Here is an 18,462-nt window from a genome sequence, read left to right on the forward strand (position 1 = left end):
GACGAAAACTACTACACACACCCCCACCAGTGGTGTGTCTCACTCAACTGAGTACCACCAAGCTCCAAGGCAAAGCTGCAGCAAAAAGAATCCTTCCCCCTCCCTCATCCAATGCTAAATCACTTAATGTGGACACATCCTATGTTATTTAAGAAAGGCTCCGGTTAAAGATGTTGAAACAAATTGTTGTGCTGTCTGTAAGACAGGGCAATTGTTTGCTGCATATGGAGCTGTACGATAATTCTTGAAAGGAACATATTTCCTCCTCGCATTCTAGGTTGCAAGGTGGAAGAAGCACTGAATTGCCCATATGAATTCATCTGTCAGTTTAGCCTGGCAATATTTTCTATTTAAACAGCCAAAGTTCCAGAATTAATGTGTACTGTCTAGAAACCTCCATAAAAGAGCTTCACCAAGAAGCAGTCTAGGACAGCAAAAAAGTGAAGCTCTTCCTACAGGTAAAGGACAGGAATCTGCAAAATTTTCCTTGATGGGACTGGAGAGCTACATTGTCTCCTGGTATCACCCAGGGTTTGGATGTTGGAACACAGGTCTGTGTTTTAAGTTTATACTGACAGCACCTGCACTCTTCATAGTGGATTGTTCAAGGAAAAGCTAATCAGAAGTTTCCTTGCTGTCCTTTTTAAAGCAGAAGATACTCTTTAGTTCCTCATTTTAAGAAACTAGCTGTTCTAATTTTTCTGGGGAAAATAATTTCAGGAGATAAGATACAGATCTAGTTAAATTAACTTAATTAAAGAAAATGCAAATCCAGTAGAATGAGAGTGTAGATTCTACTTGCTGCAAGCACAAAATCTCTCCAAGAGTCTGGATATGACGTATAATGACAATGATTGTACATCTAAAGTATTAGAAATATCTTCAGTCGGAATGCAGGATGAAAACAGAGTCTGTTTGATTTGAATTTATTTTACCTACTGCAAGTGGAAAGACAAGCCAAAATATCATGGACTGATATCCAGCACATTCAAACTATTTTAGAGCTTACTCTTAATCCAGTTAATTATTTTGCTATTCTCCTTTCAATTAATTATCAGATTAAAGTTCTTATGTAAAATGGTGTTTTGATAATAAAAGATTATAAAAGAAATACTGCAGAGTTTGCTTTAGAAGAAAGCATAGCAAGATTGAAATCTGCAGAATTCCAAGTTAAAAGAGGCTATTAACTTTGAAAGCAATCACAGGTACAGGTATATACCACAAGAAGATGGGATATATTACATGGGTATGGAAGACTAGAACAAATCTTTACTGTAGGAATTGTCTAGGATTGTACATAAATACCATTGCTTGGATTGTCTGCTTAGATCTTCCAGCATTCTTACATGTATCGAAACGTATGTTTCTTCTTTTTTTATTACAGATGTTGATCGTAATTGTTTTTGTAGTATTTCAGACTGCCTGGGATCTACTCTGAAAATGAAAAGAGTTCTTTTGTTTTACAACCTAAGAAATGATGCTCAGCAGTCCGTTTGTGCTGCAGAGTATGGTGACAAAGCTTTTCAGTTGTCTGTACCACTTTCCTTCTGCAAAAGTCTGTTCGTTGTATCAGTTGGTACTTTATATGTGGTGGCAATACGCCTACTGTCTCACAGAAAGCAGGTGCATTTGGAGAGATGGCAGCTTTCTCAGAACTCAATTATTTAATTAACTCATTTGTAACTAGATTATTTGAAAAAGCCATGCCATCTGTTTAGTGGTCAGAATCCTGCTTGTGTGCTAAGCAATGATTATTAAATTATCTGCGTCCCTTTCTATTTAGTTGCATGCTGTTTTACTAGAAACAACTGGAAAGTTGCTAGACTCAAAATTAGAAGTGAGAAGATCCAGATTCCATTTTTAACTTTTCAGCTGATTTACCTGATTTCACCTTGGGCAACTGTGCTGCCTCTTGGTTTCTGTTGCCCATTTGTAAAAAGATATTTAAATAACTTTGACATTTATAGGAGGGAAAATGCTACTTAGTGATAAACTGTTTAATCATTGTTATAATTTAACAGCTTTGTTCTACAAGCTGCTTGGTAATGTGGATAGAAAAACACTACAAACAATTCTTCAAATATCCATTAGGGTTTCTGAACACATTTCTTGCACTGTTTACATGCCATTAACATTTGTCAGATTCAGATTTTATTCCCGATGGCTTTATCTGTGTATGTCCAGACATTCAGAGTGAATACATTAAAAAATTTAATAAATAATCCTTGATTTTTTTTTTTAATAATTTACTTATCCTATCAGCAATGGCAACATTACTAATTAGTTAAATAATGACAGAAGGCTGTTATTTATGTCTCATAGATATATAGCAGAGGTCACTCAGCTGTTAAATAAAGAGAAAATCTGAAAAATCTTGCAAATTTCTCTTTAAAATCTTTTCGGTTATGTATTTCTCTTAAAAATCTGGATTTGCATGTCTTTTGCCATTTGTAGGATATTTGAAATTAGTGGAGGCAAATATTTATTTTTAATTGACCTTCTTGCCATCATCCAAGAGGGCAGGAGGTATACTGTTAGCTGGTGGACAGTAAGGATGAATACATCGTGTATCAGAGAGGTAGTCTGAAGACAATGGCAAGAAAGGGATCAGTCAACCCCTTATCTTAATCAGTCCTAAATAATTACACTCCTGAGCGTACACTAAGCCTGCATCTAGCTGCTAGTGAAAATCAGGGTATCCTAGGTGCACAGAGGATTTCTTTTTGTAATTCTGAGGCTACTGTGGAAAGTCATCAACCGATGACTTTTTCATAGAAACATGGAATAGAATCATTTAGGTTGGAAAAGACCCTGAGGATCATTGAGTCCAACCGTTAACCTAACACTGCCAAGTCCACCACCAAACCATGTCCCTAAGTGCCACATCTACACATCTTTTAAATACATCCAGGGATGGTGACTTGGTATGAAGGGAAGCTTGCATTTGGCAATGCTTTCTCACACAGCTCATCACAACTCGGTCAAAACGGAGGGAGGTCCCTATAGTAAAGTGTGGCTCCAGCCTTACAGGTCTGAGAGTTGTTGTCCCCCTCAAAATCTATTCTACTTATCAGAACTTAGTAATTTTTTAAAACACCAATGCCCTAGAGGCAGCCTCATTTATTAAGCTTATGTCAGTGGTCACTTTCTATGAATTTAATATATACTTTTGAATCTTAGCTTTCCACCCATGCTGACATATCTTAAACTTGGGATGTACATGTGTGCATGTGTGTATTGGAGGGGAGGGATGGAGTGAGGGAGAAGAACAGAAAGCAAAGGAGAAACCTTTGAACACACGAAACAATGTATATCAGTTTGGAGCCATCTGCCTGAGTCTGCAGTGTTTGAAAAATAGAGTGTATGAACGCGCCTGTTCATTATCATTGAGGGAAGTAGATCAGAAGTCTTTGGGACACTTTTAAAATATTAACTGTTAATTTTTTAACTGCTGGACATTTTTCGATGCATTGAAGTATCACACCTATTCACAGTAGTTGATACTGGTAAATAGGGTTCAACAGGCAGTCGTTGCTATAAATGCCTTCTTGTATGAAATGTAAGAGCTTCTGATCCTTCCACTGCTTAGAGTCTCTGGTGCTCACAAATGGATGTTTCCTTACTTGTGCAAAAAGGCTCACAGTGTTTCTTAAATATCTAAAATAAAAATACTTCCTGCTTTTCTTAGGTGAAAAATGCACCATGAGGCCCCTTGCAACTTTTGAAACCTCTACACGGATGCAAAACTAATGTATTCAGTGAAGTTACTATCAGCCTTAAAACACTGAAATGCTGAAGCGTTAGTATCTTGACCTTTATGTCAAGATGAATGAAAACCAAATTAACTTCTGACTCAGCAGGCCTTTCTGAAGGACTGTGTTTGTTAGAAAATGTCCCTGTTTTTACATATAGGTATAAGGGCAAAAATAAGCTGTTTTCCATAAAAGCTAAAACATTTTAATCTGGAAATTTGCCAGAATTTCTAGCCTTAATGAACTAGTTATTGATACTGTTCTTTGGCATTTGTATTTTGTTATAATCTGACTGGTTCTATAGTACACAGCTGTGGGTATTGTTGAGTGGAAGGTACAAAAGGGATTGGCAAATTTAGAAGTTAATAGCACATAGGGTTATATCAGGCTTTCATCTTTGTCCCTTCTGCCCCATCTGTCTCCTTCTAAAGATTTGTTTTCCCTATGAATCCAACAGATGATTGTCAGAAACTCCTGAACTTTCACAGTACCTAATTTGTTGAGCATGTCCCTTTGACCATGTGGTAGGGCCAGGCTTCTTCAGGTATAACTGCCCAATGTTACTCACAGAATTTAAGGACACGTTAATATATTACTCTTCAGCAGTCACTGGCAGCAATTCTCATCACATCTGTGACTCAGACTGACATCTAGATTTCGGACAGTAGCAATCCCGTGGTTACTTCACTGATCGGATAGTAAATGAATGCTGAAATGCACTGTTCTGATTTATTATTTATTTGAGTTTTTTCTTTTTCAAATCTATTATAGCTCAATAAAAGTGCTTAGATTAGCAGCTGTAGAGAGTAAAGCCCTGAATTTATCCCTACGGTCAACTAGCTTGCTATTCAGTGAGAAAGCCACATATTTGGATGGGTCCTACATGATATGGAGTAAGAATACTGACAAGCCTCAGAAAGTTGGGCATGAGGACCATTACCATCCTTCTCAATATCAGAACTTCAGTGCATTTGTTTCTGTAACCCAATGTGCATTTTGGGTACACTCATTGAAACAACAGGATTAGACTCTACTGCTTTCTTCTTAGTAACAAATATTGATCCGCGTGAGTCCATTAATCTGGGGCGGGTGGGCATTTGTCACTACTACGGAGTGTTTAATATTTGCTTTCTTAGTCATAATTGCAGTATGTCGGCTTGCCTCTCCATAAAACCAGTTAAATACAAGAAGAAAAATCCCTCAAGCTTTCCAGTTTCAATTTTACATTCACAACTAAGTACAACATGAAATTGTGTAGTTCATAAAAAAACTTCAAAGAGTTTTTGCTATTAGTTCTTTTTACAGATTCCTTTTAATATTAGGAATGTCTTGCATAGCTGTACAGTTACACCCAGGATAGCAGAAATCCAGGTATGTTCAGTTCTTATGCAAAGCATACATTATTTAGTACATGCTTCGGAAAGATAAGCAAGTTGAAGTTCCCCTTTGCATTTGGATTTGCCAAAATTAGGAAGGCTTCCAAGAGCATCTCAGCTTTAAAATAATTACTTCCTGGGAATGAAAAGCAGAAGACCAGTCTGAATGATAATTTTTTATCAAATCTGTTTCTCAGTTCTATTCTTTAACCGTTACTTTTTTAAGCTCTTTCACTTCAATTTCTCTTGCTTTTCTGCTTGTAGTTTCTCTGTTTCCATATCTGTTCTACAATTTTCTCTTGGACAGTATTTTAGACAGACAGGATTTCCAGAACTACCCACTAGTACCAGTCTGTGGAAGCCTTGAATTTGTTTCTTTTGCTCTCTGGAGACAAAAAAGAGCTTGGATGGGAAAGAAGTATATTCTGTATATTTTTTCTAACAGTAAATTCATAGTAAACTTGATCTGATTGTAAATTACTAATTCATTATCTTTCCTAGTAGTAAGTATGCCCATCAGTAAGACTTCCATCGCACCTTAATACATATGGATCAGATAATTTTATAAAATGTGAACCCTAAGTTCACAAAGAACAGATACATAATATATTTGTCAAGGCTCATTTTCTGAAAAACTTTTTTAAAAAAGTCGCTGTAATCATTACAGTGCATCTGGCTCTTCATCTGAGGAGGATAAATGCTTTCAAAGCTGTGTTTATGTCCCTTTATGCCAATGGCTCTCTCCTAAAAGAATAATCAGGCTATTTAATCAGTAAGATGCTAGTGGCTTGTGATAGTTTACTTTTCAGGAAGAATAATGTGTAACAAGTCCAGGACAATCAGGTAATATGAAGGAGTCCTAACGAGAGCAGTGTGAGAATATTGTAACCCATCTTTCTAGTCTAGATATTATGTAGGGATGATAGTGCAGTCATTCAGGGAAAAAAAAAATAAAGACCAGCCAGATATAAACATCTCATTAGATTCATGAAGGTCAAGATAAGTAATAAATTTCCTCTTTATCCGTAACAGTCTATGCAGGCAACCCTTGTGAGGTTTCAACCCTTGTGGCAGCCTTTTTATGATCTGCCAGTGTACAAAAAGCAAAAGAGTTTTGGCTCTTCCTTAAATGTAAAGCAAGGATTGTAAACATTGAACCACTGTGATATGCCAAACTCCCATAATATAGGCTTAGAGTAGTTGATTCTGAAAAGGAAGCTAATGAAATAATTGACCTCATTTCCATTCCAAGCAATCTGACTTTAAAGAGAAGCTTGCACTTTTATTGTACATAAATTGCCTAGAAGAGTAATACTGTCTTCTTATTTCTTACATATTTATTTCCTAAAAAAACAAAATGAAGACAGTAAGGTTCAAAAATAGACAGATTTTTTTTTTAGGTTATTCAAAATTAGAAAGGTTAGTGGTTTCCACTGGGCATAAGAAAGTTAAAGGGACAAGTAGCCAACCAGTAGATGAAAGTCAGTGCTTCCAATAGAAAAGATGGAAATTTGAAAGAAAAATATTTTATATAGATTTGTTCTAGAACTATATGAGTGACTCAACTCCTATTAATCATTATGGCTGTGAAAATTTTTTTCATCATATTACATCATATTCATCATGTTATAGATGTGTGTATATATACTTACATATACATGTCTTTAGATGTGAATGTGAAACAAACTTTGCTAAAGGTCAGACAACCCTTTAAACCCTTTAGAGGTCTGTCCACATCTCCCATGGTCCCTTAAAGACATTTAATTCCACAAATTTTCCCACCAGAAGAAAGTCATTTAGTGAAACGGTCGGGTAAGTACTTCCCCCCCGCTCCCCCGCCCCCTGGAAACATTGTGCCTGAAAGGGAATTTGTTAAAAATGTGCAGAACATGTTGCTACTTCATTATTATTTTGTATAACATACCGCTGTAACTACTGTTTTAAGGACTTTGGTACAATATTACTGTACAGTTTTATACAAGAGGAAATGAAATGCTTCTCTATCATTTCTTTTAGTGCTCTCAAATGCTTCTTTAGTATTTATTGCAACTTACTGGGCTTTCAAGGACTGTAATGGAATTTAAAGCTTATTGCCATGGTTCAAATAAGCTGTTTGCTCTTCTTCCATAACCTGGGGACTTCCTGCTACTGGCTGTACGTTGCAGAAATAAATCACAATTTCTCTTCATTATTATTCATAGGGTCATAACATTCAAGGTTAAAGTTTTCTCTGATGGCTTATTCATGAAAATGTTCACAAATCTCGGAAGTTTCATACTTTTTAACACACAAAATTTGTCCAGAAATTTCTGCTAGAAAGCATGGTTGTTCTTTATTCATTCTTCATCATTCATTTCTCTATTAAAACCTTTCATTCTGCCAGTGAGGGAGCATACACGGTATTTGCCAAAAATGACTAGTCACTTTCTACACTAGATGAGAAGTTGAATTCTTTAATAACCCTATGAACTACTGTTTTCCATCCCCTAAAAAAACAGGATAAAGATTTGTAAATTATTAATTAGCAACTCAGTTCACTTTGCGAATGATTCTACAAGAAAAAGAGACGTCTAAGTGTGTCATATTATTTATTTGCAGCAAATAATCTGATTCTATTTAACAGAGTAAGTGGGTGGATGGAAATATGTATTACAGCACTTGACTACAGTTATGGGAACTGTAACTCCTACAAAGCACAGCTACTCAGTTTTTGCACTGTGAAGGACCTAACAGGCCTGATGGTCATATGAATTTGCAGTATAAATGTATACCCCAAAAACTTCATTCCCAAACAGCATATCACCAGCTTGTCCTTTTAGCTAACAAGCTACAAGCATGTCCCAAATGCCAAATAGCTTTTAGAAAGTTTCATATTCATTCGCTCCAGCTGTATTTCATGCCCTGCAAATGTCGCACCCTAACTGATTGTGCCTGAGAGGATGCAGTAGAGCCGTGCCCGCCCTCTCCGTGTCGTATTACACAGAGCGTACTTGACAGTCTGCCATGGTATCTTCAAAACTGGTGTCCTCTCTTCTCTTAGGTTATCATTTATGCGTTTTTTGCAGATTATACTATATAATATTTTTCACTGGATATTACAAGACCAAATGTACAGTAATTTTGCATATTTTATCAGTTGTACAAAGTATGTATTCACAGAGAATATGGTAATAACCAAACAGAACCAAGTCTGGGGCATGGGAACCTGGATAAAACTTACTGCGGTTGTGCATATGCAGTCATGACAAATTTTATTTTCTATGATGCTTTGTATCCATGTTTCTTGTGAAACAGAAGCTTCAGTTTTCACAAGAGGAACAACATAATTCTTTGTCAGTAGATACAACGGCAAGATGTCAGAAAGAAAAATGTAAGCCCTTGAACATATGATTTCTCTCAACTGTGTCTTTAAGAATCACTGTTCATTCAGCCAGCTGTCCGATGAGTAAGGACAGTTTTTGTCACTTACAAACTCTAGCAGAATATTACATGTCAGCTAAGTTGTCGAGGAAATTTGCATTAATGCAGACTAAATATTTTAAGAGGAAATACGTGTGCAAACAAGAAGGAATTCTTATAGCAAGTTTAACTTACTGAATTATAGACGTTAAGCTTTATTGTAGAGACTGATCAGTTTTCTTCAGGAAGTATACTTTTGAGTGTTGTGCTCACATACAATTTTAATTGCAATTAATGAATCATCTGAATATGAAGTCACCTTACCTGAATTACAAACATTCTGCTTACATAACTGTCCTTCTTAATAAGCAAAACTAAAATCTTTCTGCTGCTACAAAGTAAAAATGAATATTTTGCTGTTTTGAGTCCTTTATTCCTGTTAATGAATGTCCATAAACAATTTGCTTTAATTTTTTTTTTTTTTTTGCCTAAAGCTCTAATTTTGTTATCTTACCAATAAACTATTATGTCAACCTTGTGTCAGTTTTGAATTATATCACAGCAATTGCTGCTGGGAAAATATTCTGAGCAAACAAATCTCTGTTGCTCTCGCACTTTTTGTTGTATTTTGTATGGCCATTTAGTAATTCTGATTTCATATTGAAATTGTGCTATGGAATTTATGTACATTTAAACCAATTGATAATTACCTTGGTGAAGTCCTAGGATTATATTTCATTAAACTAGTTAATTTATGAAACTTACTTAGTTTTAAGCAATACCTGGAAAAAACATTACACAAGTTTGTAACTCAAGCAAAGCAGATGAAGAGAAAGCACACACTGATAAACTGGAATTTGTAACACTATTCAGGAGTAAAAATATATGCAAGTCACTCAAAGGATTGTAACAGTGCCTTAACCAACACAAGACCTTGACATACCCTAAGGCCTACCTATAAGATGTAGGACACTTGACTTGAAAAAAAAAATAATAGCCACTGCTAGTAACAGCCTCAACTACCGGTAAAGCCCAGTTACAAGTATGTTTTTAAATCATAGCAAATGTTACTACTATATGAAACCCTGACACTCATTTCACTTAAGCCCGTTTTGTTGGTCCACATTCATAAATTTCAGGGACATACAGATAAGAGTTGGAGTATGCATGTGTAATAAAACTAATATAATCTGAGATTCACTCCCTTGGCTTTCAGCTGCCTTACTTCAAAGAATTTCCCAGAAACTTTCTAAACACAGTGTTAAGGATAACTCTGTTCAGGAATATTTCAGAGAAGAATATATTTAGCTGAGAATTACTACTTTGTCTCAGGAATCTTTGCAAAGAGACATCTTTCAGCTTGAACGAGTGCCAGCTATGCTAATTATGAAAAACTTGTGAGGCACAATTGAAACTACACTGCAATATTAGGTTAAAACTGCTTCAGTAAGTACTTCAGATACTTCATCCAAACAACACTTCTCCTCTGGAAAAGTTCGAGTCTTAGCCTTCTAGGTTTAGGAAAAAAGTTGCTCTTACAGTACAATTACTGAGCTGAATTATGGCTAACCCTCCGTAGATGTATTTGCATGGAAGAAAGACAGTCTAGGTTCTCAAAAGCACAGCTAGGATTTAAGCAATAGGCACTGATGTTTCCATTGTTTTTCAAGAAGTTAGACGTATAACTACTTCATATTCCTTAAAATCTTCCCCTAAGCAACAAGAACTTAACGAAAGTAGGAACGTTTTATCCTCTGGAAATAACAGCTTGAATTTACCATTGAATTTGGACCAAATCATATCATTGACTGTTATGTCCCAATATATCCTAAAGTTTAGTAACAGTATTATGCAGAACAAGTTAATTTTATCATTTTCTATTTGACTGCAATGTTGAATTGAATGCCTCTTGAAATTTGTTGGTTTTTAAATCAGAAAATATTGCTTGTGTTGGACTAAAAAGATCTGTGTTGCAAGATTTTAAATTGCTAAGATTTATTTCACTTCTTGCTAGCCAGACTTCACCTAATAGATCAATGTGTATATTACAATAGTGCTGGAATATCTGAATAGTCATTTTAATAAAAAGAGAAGAGTAAATAAGCATAGGGAAGAAAGGTTGTTTTATTTCAACAAGAATCTGTTACAAGAACTGTCCTGGTTAGTGTTTCTGGTAAAACTCAACTTCGAGTTAAACCAGATAGGAGCCAATTTGTTGGGAAAGGAGTTCATTTGCTAGAACACCAATCACATGCAGGCAGCCAGCAACTTGATTACCCAAATAATGGTATTATTGATCAGCAGTTCCTTTGATCAAATGTCCTGTCTATGCCTCTTGATCAGAAATTCTGGCTTGTTTGTTTTTTTTCTTCATATGTTTGTTCTTATTTGCATCTTTTGGAGTCAGATGAATCCAAATTGTTTAGCTTGTGCCTTTTGATTCTGTAACTCCAACTGCATGTCTGGACACATGCATTGATCTGTGTTACCTACTGATGTCCCCCATTGTTGGCAAATTTGGCTATTTGATTTTGTATAATAGTTTGGAATCCAAATGGTAACTTAATAAACACAAGAAGGATTATTTGTTTCACATATGAACAGACAAAACCACCATTATTTTTTCTGTATTTCATACGTCTTAATTTTTGGTACGTTTTTTCAACATCAGGGGTAAGTGTGATGGTTTAACCCAGAAGCCAATAACTAGGACCATGCAGCCACTCGTCAGCAGCTAGGACCGTGCAGCTGCTCACTCACTCCTCCCACCCCCCCAGCGGGATGGGGAGGAGAATGGACAAAAAGTAAAACCCGTAGGTTGAGATAAGGCAGTTTACTAAGACAACAAAGGAATTATGATGATGGTGATGATGATGATGATAATGATGATGAAGAATATGCAAAACAAGCAATACAAGATACAGTTTTTCTCACTGCCCAACGACCGATTGCGCAGCCTGTCCCCAAGCAGTAATCACAGAACTCGTCGAAACTCGCGTAACTGGTGTATTCGCACTCCCCAGCCAGCCCCCATTTATAGACTGAGCATGACATCTCTGGTATGGAATATTTCCCCTGGCCAGCTTGGCTGTCTGTCTGATTATGCTCCCTCCCAGCTCCTGCACACCTGCTCATTAACCAAACATGGGAGACTGAAAAATGTCCTTGATTTCTTAACAACAACTAAAAATATCAGTGTGTTATCAACATTCTCGTACTAAATCCAAAACACAGCAGCTACTGGGAGGAAAATTAACTATCCTAGCTGAAACCAGGACAGTAAGGCACAACTGTTTATGCCAGAAAAAACAAGTTACAGGCCTGCAATTTTGTACTGTCAGAATGTCAGAATTTGAATGGAATCATTATACCTTTGGTCTTATAACCTTCAGTACCAAACAAGACACGTGCAATATGTATGTAGACATTCAACACTAACTCAGATTCTTTTGGAACAACCTATGATTTCATTCAAAGTCAATATAAAAGCTTATGTTCAGTAGATCTGTATTAAAAACCTGGGCAATATAAACAGAGGCATAATTTTGTTTTTTTTTTTACTAGCTAATCTACAAAGTGCAGTTCTTGTCTTAAAGCTGTATCAATATTTTTGTATTGTGATCTAAAAAATGTTACCCACTTAGTATCTTAACCCTACCAAAATAAAATTGTCTTATTAGCCTATTTGAGGGTGATCAAACATTGGAATAGGTTCCCCATAGAGGCTGTGGAGTCTCCATCTTTGGAGAAGTTTTGTCTGGGCACAGTCCTGGGCAGCCTACTCTAGGTGACCTTGCTTGAGCAGGGTGTTGAACTAGATGATATGGAGGGTGCCCAACAATTCTGTGAATCTGGGTAATCTGAAGATGAGAATTTATATTCCCATCATACAGTCTCTTGACATTAAGAGTGGGATTTTTCTTTTTTGTATAGCATACCTACTTTAAAATTTAAGTAGAAAATTAAAAAAAAGATCCAGCAATGACTCCATAACCAAACTGAGTCTTTCTGATAAAGCTGTCATAGAACTGATTGTAATAAAACCTGTTACAGAAAGGCTGTGCTCATCTCTCCAGTCTGTTACAATAACTGACGGTGTGATCCATTGGTAGAAAACTCTATTTCACTTGCTATTTCTGCATTGTTTTTAACCCTGTGATTGCTACTAAAAAATGAACAAATGCATTAATTATGCTGATAAGCATAGGAGATTAATAAGAAATTAAAAGTCAGTGGACTAAAAGGGATTCAAGCATGATAACCTGGTCAAAAATTGAGGAGTATGTCAGAATATCTGTAAGACATGCCATAAGCAAGATATTCAGAGAGTGTATGAGCCCATGACCTTACTGCAAACCACAGCTGGGCTACCTGAGTTGTTATAACTGTGTGGAAATAATAGCAGTGTCTTTCAAGTCCTCAAACAATGAGGTTAGTCTTAATAGCCAGAAAATCAGATGAAGCTCCCTAGTCCTAGGAATGTCTAATCTGGCGCCACTCTGAAGATCCGTCTTCTTATTTTCTGTCTGTCAAAAGGCCTTCTTTACTGGTGTATGAAAGCACATGGCAGAGGACGTGCTTATAAAAATTAACTCTATGTATATGCAATTGCATTGATTGGTTCCTTTAACTCATTTTAAAAGTACATATTTTTAACAAAAAATTTGGACTTACTTTCTATGGAACACACTATACTACAGTCCAAGTATTCTGATATGCTGGAATTTGGGAGCTCAGGTCACGCTGCAGCTGTGATCAAGAAGCTATAGTTATGAAATTTTGAGTTGGATTTGTATCGACACCTCAGGACACTTGGCTGGCATCATGGTTGCACAAGGAAAGAGATCAGTGCAAGTACCTATGGCACAGAGGCCTTCATGAGATTCTCCATTGCAGAGCATCAAGGGCTCTTATCAATGCAGAGTAGGCACAGAGAGTAGATGTATTAGTTAACCACTAATAGAACTGGCCAAATGCTAAAAGTGAGCACAGATGATCATCGAAAACATGGTGAAACGTGCACACTAAATTTATATGTTGTAATGCTACTGAAAAAACTGTTCCTTCTGAAATAGCATCATTCCTCACTGCTACCAGTGTCCATGCCTACACGTAAACTGCTCAGCCTTGCCTATAGTGCTTGCCTGCAGCTTGATTTGTAGTTGCAATTTAGACATATCAGATACTGCTCTGGAAAACACATTGGACTAATGCTGGTGAAAGCAGAGTGAATTGAGAAGCAGCTGGATTTTTGAGGAACACTTTCTGTGCTGCAGATCTCTGATTTTTATAAGGACAAACAAGTAAAGACTTATCCTGCTCTCATTACAAAGTAGAGGAATTCACTGGCATCAGATGAGTCCTGCTACCACATGAGAATAATAGGCTTAGAAAAACTGAGACATCTGGAAAGACGGAGTGGAGTAAAAGTCTTACATAGTACGTAACAGTACAAATGGCTAATGTAAAAGAAGCCCCAGGATGCAGCCAAAAATCTCTTCACTTGGGACTGCACTCACCCAGCTATTCACACTGCATCTGCCCAGTTGCTGAAAATTACCAGCCAGGTGCGCAGTATCTAAAAACTTCTGTCCACTGAAAAGTGACAGTTTAGAGCACTGCTCTTTAGCCCCACTGTCTTTCATAGAAATAAGACAGATACATTACTGTCCATTTTCCACCCACAGAAGCAAAAATTTCACAGAGAAATCATTCAGAAGGAGTCAGAAACAAGTAAAATCGAGATGATGAAAAATAATCCCTTCTTACTCTGTGACTTGGCAAGTTACCTGAACTGTTTATTACCCAGCTGGTCTGAAAGTAAGCTGTGAGATAAGTGTTCTCAGTGTTATGTTATTAAATGCAGGGGTATATTATTAAAGCCCTTCAAAGTCTCCAAATGAAAAGTAGTTCATATTGCTCTCGTGTATTTTTTCTCATGATGTCAGTTCTCTGGATGACTCTGTCCTTTGCTAAAGTCATCTTCAAGGTAGGGTACTGTTGGTCTGCCTGTCAAATTGTTCCTCACCTTCACGCATCCTTGGCAGTGGGCAGTCTCCAGTTCTCACCTTGTAATCTTCTGGCTGGTTCTGACAACTCCCAATTTCTCATTTCTTTCAATGCTGGATCATTTACTTGAATCAGTTCTTTGAAAAAGTGACCTTTTTGCAGACCTCTGATGTATTTCTTCCTTCTCCTCCAGGGAATCCAAGACAAATTGCTTTATTCTGAAGGTCTTCTTTTGCTACTGCATCCCAGCTCCTCTGCTTTTTAATCAAATGGAGAGATTGTGCTCTGCCAGACTTGTTTACCAGTATATATTCCAAAAATACCAAGAACCACCATTCTACTTTCTCCCAAATTGCCTTTTATGCACAGGAGGAATTTCTTAAATTAATTTCAGCTCTGAAACTCTTTGCTATAATTTCAAACAGCTGCTGTGCTGTCCCCACTGTTAATGAGCTTTGTCTTCACATCACTGGGAGAAGGACAGAAAGGGCCATGCTGGCTAAAACTGTTTGAAATTGGTTTTCAGCATGCAAAACAAACTGGACATCTCCCGCAGGAAACTGATTGTAGTGTCACTCCCCCTCTGCAGAAATTTAATCTGCCTAGTGAGAATCAGACTCACAGCAGGGGCAGAGGGGATTGACTTTTCCACTTTTTTGAAAAATATTCCTTTTTTTTTTTTCCCAAATTGACTGAGGCTGTTTCATCTGAATTGTCATTCTTAAATAATTGTCCTAGTAGGAGCAGTACGTTTCACCCTCATGCCATCCTTTGAAAATTTAGGCTAGCTGTTAGCTAGAGAGATGCAGCCTGACATTCTGAACCTACATGCACTGTGAAAAATTGCTTTGGTAAGGTTGTGTTTATAATTTGAGGCAGTAAAATAGAGTTCTTACTAATTGTGTTTAAGATATGATGGAATGTGTAATCCACAGAGAAACTCATTTCAAAAAATCTGTAACCATGAAAACAGCTGTTCCTCTGAGTCATTTTCCCAACGTGCAACTTAAAGCAGAACAGAGAAAAATCCTCTCCCAGTTGTAACTTACTTGTGTTCATATGATTATGAAGTAGGATAATGCTAGGAATATGGGGAAAAAACAACAGAAAACTCATCTCCACATTCCTTTTACACCAGAAGTTTGGAAACAGAAAAAAGAGTCTTTGGAGTTAAAACCAAGAGAAAGCTCAATTTTGAAGAAATATTGGCACCTAAACTCAACAATGAACAGCAAGACATGTTTTGATAGTAAAAAATCTTTTGAAAAGGTAAGGATGAGTCTAAGATTAGACGGAATGGAATTGAAGTGATGAAACAAGATACTTCAGTTAAGTACCTGAAAACAAAATTAATGCCACGTATGTGCATGTGTGCATATGTTCGTGTTTGTTGTATAAAGTCGCTGGAAGAGAACATAGTAAGATCTGGTAAAGGAGATGGAGGAAACTGTGCTACATAGAAGGAAAATACAGAAAAAACAAAATGTACTGTAGGCACTACTCTTTCATCAGTAGAAAGCCGAGTGAACAAGTGAACAGCCCTTTTCATATTCTCATTCATGCCACCCAGCTTGTGGAGGGAAAATGTAAGTTCTATAAGGATGAGCCTTATACTGAATTCCAAACAAGATTAATTTTTTTTTTCTTGGGGGGAGGTGGGGGTGGGAAGAACTGAACATTTAATAAGTTTCTATCATATGACTGTTGCAGGGACAAGAATTTAATTTTTGTAGATCTGCAATCCAGAGATGTTGACTTCCCATATTGTATGCCTTGGAGATGCAGAGCTCCAAAGAGCACAAAGATGTGACATGTGTGTGTTTTTTTTATTTGCAGATATCTCAGTAAGCTTGCTCTCCCTAGTTGTCACAGCCTGTGGTCTTGCTCTGTTTGGTGTCTCTCTGTTCGTGTCCTGGAAGCTTTGCTGGATCCCTTGGCGGGAGCGTGGTCTGCCGTTTGGGAACAAAGACAACAAACAAGAATCACTGAACTACACAGATACAGAGACCAATGACCATGACTACAGTGAGGATTATCTGGGTCAGTCTACAGCCTATCCGGAGTCCTCCATGAAGATTAGCCACACCTCCCCTGATATTTCATTAGATGCTCAGGCAGGAACGAAGGAGAACTGCGTACACAATGTGCGAATGCATCGTCAGATCACTGAACCAACCTCTTCTGCTCGGTCAGTAACTCCAATTTCTCTCTGATATTAATGAATAGAGATACAGTCAAAAGAGCACAGCTTGATTATCCAGTACACTGATCTATTAAAAATGCATAATTTACTTGCCACGTTCTTTTTAAAAAAAATTACAAAAAAGTTATTCTTTGAGGTGCACAAACCTCTTAGATTAAAAGGACAGGATCACAATGCTATTCCACCCTTCTATCAACTACTGTCTCATTTGTGCCTCTCCCCCAGAAGCTGGAAAACACAGAGCACTATGTGTCCCTTAAAGCACCAGAACAGCCTAGATTTAGCTTGTAAAGTATATTCATTTGCACTTAGCACTGATGCTGAACACTCAGTAATATCTCCTCAAAGATTTTCAAAACAGCCAATGAAGAAAAGTAGGGCAAGCTAATGAAACACTTGCAAGAGTTAGAAATAGGATTAAAAATCATAGAATTTAGGCACAGTCATGACTGTGGGGGGAAAAGTTAGTGAACAAGAGTCAGTGAGGTCTCCAGGGGAACTGGAGAACCAGCACAGGAGGGAAGAGGAAAGAGGGAGGGTGAGAGTGTGTGCAGTGGCAGGTGATCAAAGGATTATGTTTCACACAGTAAGAAAAAGGATCGGCATGTGAAGAGCCATTAAATTTTAGGTGTCAAAGCACATTGCACTTCAGCTGGAGAAGATACAGCAGTAGCCCAGTTGCTCTTTGCTAGCCTCCGTTCTGGCCATCTAGGAGAGCAAGCTGAGCCAAGACTCTTGCCTGCAGGCACACCTGAACAGGAGTAAGATGACAGCAGCTAGCAGCCAGGTCAGCAATTGCCAGTTGTCCAAAACACGTCTCAGAAAGAATTTGAGAAGCTCCCAGAACAGCATTAATACTATGCAGCAAAAGGTCCAGCTGCCCTTCCTCCTTAGATTAGCATAAGAACAGCTTGGGCTTATATTGTTGTAGGAATCTATGGGGAGGTGAAAGCTGCCATTGTGGATACCAAAGCTTGCACTCTACCACAGGCAAGGTTGGATTCCAGCTAAGGACAAATAGCCCAGAAGTAGAGGACAGGGCTGGAGCTGCTGTGTTTTCAAACTGCTGGGAAATAAGCATGTCATGAAATTCATTAACAACAGAAGATTCATATCTGACTTCTAACACCAAGAGCTCTCATGTGTGTCTTCGATATTGCACAAGTATGGAGTTAGATACCTGAGGCTTTCTCTGCTACAGCAGGGCAGCAATTCTGATACTTAATCAAATGACAAATGCACAGTATCACCACAGCATAGTCATCTCACAAGAAGGAGCAACAATTGCAGTCCGTGGAAGAACTTGCCTCAGCATCCTGAGTGCATGGTCAGTGTCTTCACTCCTGTGAACCTCTGCAGAACTTTCTTCTGGCAACTGTTCCCAGCCTGGCTCTCTCTGGCAGGTGTTACACTGGCTCTGTCCATACGGACATGGCTTGTCCAGGTCCCGCTCCTGCCCTACACCATTTGCTGTTACAGGCTTTGCTCTTTACTCCTCTCTTTCATTGCCCCTTACTTCTGCCCGGATCTTTTCCAGAAGACCCTTTCACTGAGCAGGAGGGGCCCATCATCACTGGACTGTACCCTTCGTTTGTTCACCTTTGTCCCTGCTGCTTTCTGGTATAACTGGGTAGCCAGCTGTGGCTTTCCCGTCTGGCCACAGAGACCAGGCACCTGCCCCTGCTACAGCTGGCTCTCCAGGGCCCTCCTTTTCCTCACCAGG

The 18,462-nt window shown here is 37.8% G+C and overlaps 1 protein-coding gene across 4 annotated transcripts in view; it reads left to right on the top strand.

The window, feature by feature from the left end:
• The window catches only part of LOC104331828 (synaptotagmin-9), a 72,554-nt gene that overhangs the window by 17,684 nt on the left and 36,408 nt on the right, over nucleotides 1–18,462 (top strand). For all 4 annotated transcript variants that reach the window (XM_075426006.1, XM_075426007.1, XM_075426005.1 and 1 more), the window contains exon 2: nucleotides 16,373–16,724. In XM_075426006.1, the coding sequence (XP_075282121.1) occupies nucleotides 16,373–16,724 (352 nt within the window). The remainder of the gene's footprint in view (nucleotides 1–16,372; nucleotides 16,725–18,462) is intronic.

This window comes from Opisthocomus hoazin, chromosome 7 (assembly GCF_030867145.1).
Source record: "Opisthocomus hoazin isolate bOpiHoa1 chromosome 7, bOpiHoa1.hap1, whole genome shotgun sequence".
Lineage (NCBI taxonomy): Eukaryota > Metazoa > Chordata > Aves > Opisthocomiformes > Opisthocomidae > Opisthocomus > Opisthocomus hoazin.